The following is a 1,997-nucleotide window of genomic DNA, read 5'->3' as shown; positions in this document are numbered from 1 at the left end:
ATAAAATTAATAAGATAGATGAAATCAATAATAATAATGATAATAGTTAAATAAAAGTTAGAATAAAAACTGTAAAACCAACAGCTGCATACAACTCAAGTATTAACCCCTTCAAGGGTTTTTTGCATTGTGGGAAAAAAAACGCTTTTAGGCAGAAGAAGCATGTAAATAAATGACTAAATACCTACGGGAACGTAACAGGTTTTGTTGATGCATAAATTTTGTCATTCATGGAGTCAGTGATGGCGTCTGTCTTCTTTTCTGCTGAAGGTTTTAACCCGTCATGGAACGAAAACTTCCAGTTTGACGTGTACGTGCCGGAGCTGGCGGTGGTGCGATTCCTCGTTGAAGACTACGACTCCACGTCTGATAACGAGTTTGTCGGACAGTACACGCTTCCGCTCAGCAGCTTAAAAATGGGTACGTTCTGCAGCTGGCTTTTTATTTTTGTCCAATGATGCAAAACGACTGATTTTTTGAGTTTTTTGTTTTCTCACTTCATAAACGAACACAGACGGGAACGATCGTGTCTCCGGTCGAGCATAAAGAAATGAATTCACACTGCAACAAAGAGCGCTTCATGTGTTTTTAAAATCTCTGACTGCTTTGTGCTCCCTCACAGGATACAGACACGTCCCTCTGCTCAATAAGGACGGAGACGTCCTCCACTCAGCTGGACTCTTCGTTCACATTATGGTCGTTGACGCTGAGTAACGTCACCAACGCGCCTCCACAGGACATCTTCACGCAGCCACGTTCAGCTGTTTTTAATTAAAGTTTTGCTCCGTAGTTTTAGTTGATCGTTAGTTTTAACAGCTGCTTTAAAGGGACACATCACCCTGAAATCAAAAATGTGTATTTTCCCTCTTCCCTTTGGAGATATCTGCCGTCTCTTTAATGTAACAGAAGCACTCGGTTTGTGGTGCACAAAAAAAGAAAAACATATTTTTAAAAACTCAGTAGTAATCAGCTCAGGTTTTAAGCCCGTTACAAGTAAAATTCAAAAGCTGCCGTGACATTAATGACTCAGGTAACCCTGAAACCCGAGCAAATCAAAAGAGGGATGAAGTCAAGCTAATTTTCTCAGGTCTCAAAGGTCTCGGGTTTCCCCGTTGGAACAGTAAAGTAGTTAAAATACTCTCAATATAGAGTACACTTAAAATAATATTTATTTATTTGTTAAACTGGGACTTTTTTAGGTGGCAAACATCTGTTTACATCCACAGCAGATACAGACACAGCACATATCTAAACTTTCATTTCAGCCTGTTTCTCCAAACATTTCAAAAATTTACAAAAAAATGAATCAAACTCACCAGCTGTGGGATCCGTCTTTGTGGTCCTCCGTGTGCTCTGGTTTCACTGCTGCAAGGCCACGCCCCCCTCACCTGTGTGGACCAGCACACCTGAAGAGTGTGTCAGGCAGGAGTGAGACGCAATAGGTTAATCTTAATATTAAACCCTCTAAAAATAACACACAAACATTATTTTTTTACCTCCGTGCTCTGATACACACATATTTGCAGTGGGACCGCTGATGCACGGCAGAGTCACAGATGTATGAGCTGACGCTGGACAAACACGGCGATTCACCGTAACTGCACGATAACATTAGTGACGGTATTCTTCCCAGTTTTCATGCATTTCTCATGATGCAGATTGTGTTTTTTAGGTGGTTTAACAAGCAAAGTTTGTACGGTGATGAAAAATCTGTCAGAAATGTAAAAATGATGTTTTTGTTTCTGCAGTTTCTGGCTGTGATGAATGGTTTAATTGTGGTGATGCATGTTTTCTTTAAAAATCACCAAAACATTTTTAAAAGAAAAAAAAAGCCAAAATGTTTTTAAGAAAAAGTGTCTTTTCGAAAAGCATGTTTTCTTAAAAAATCACAAAAAATTGAAAGAAAAAAAGCCAAAATGTATTTATGTAAACATGTCTCTGAAAGCTTGTTTTCTTTAAAAAATCACAAATATTTAAAGAAAAAATTAAACTCACAT

The 1,997-nt window shown here is 38.5% G+C and overlaps 1 protein-coding gene across 1 annotated transcript; it reads left to right on the top strand.

Moving 5' to 3' along the window:
• Positions 1–242: 242 nt before the first annotated feature.
• On the top strand, positions 243–1,777 carry LOC121966313 (1-phosphatidylinositol 4,5-bisphosphate phosphodiesterase delta-4-like). The gene is made up of 2 exons (XM_042516417.1): positions 243–420; positions 623–1,777. Exons 1-2 carry the CDS (start codon positions 243–245, stop codon positions 712–714), a joined length of 270 nt encoding a protein of 89 aa, XP_042372351.1. The 3' UTR covers positions 715–1,777.
• The last annotated feature ends 220 nt before the right edge of the window (positions 1,778–1,997 follow it).

This window comes from Plectropomus leopardus, unplaced genomic scaffold (genome assembly GCF_008729295.1).
Source record: "Plectropomus leopardus isolate mb unplaced genomic scaffold, YSFRI_Pleo_2.0 unplaced_scaffold23965, whole genome shotgun sequence".
NCBI classification, from domain to species: Eukaryota; Metazoa; Chordata; class Actinopteri; order Perciformes; family Serranidae; genus Plectropomus; species Plectropomus leopardus.
This window is presented reverse-complemented; position numbering and strand designations above follow the sequence as displayed.

What these genes read in the sequence shown, in the direction of transcription:
- LOC121966313 (XM_042516417.1), top strand. Translation starts at nt 243, where the DNA reads ATGGCGTCTGTCTTCTTTTCTGCTGAAGGTTTTAACCCGTCATGGAAC. An exon ending in GCTCAGCAGCTTAAAAATGG is followed by an intron (nt 421 to 622) that starts GTACGTTCTGCA and finishes GCTCCCTCACAG; the next exon opens with GATACAGACACGTCCCTCTG.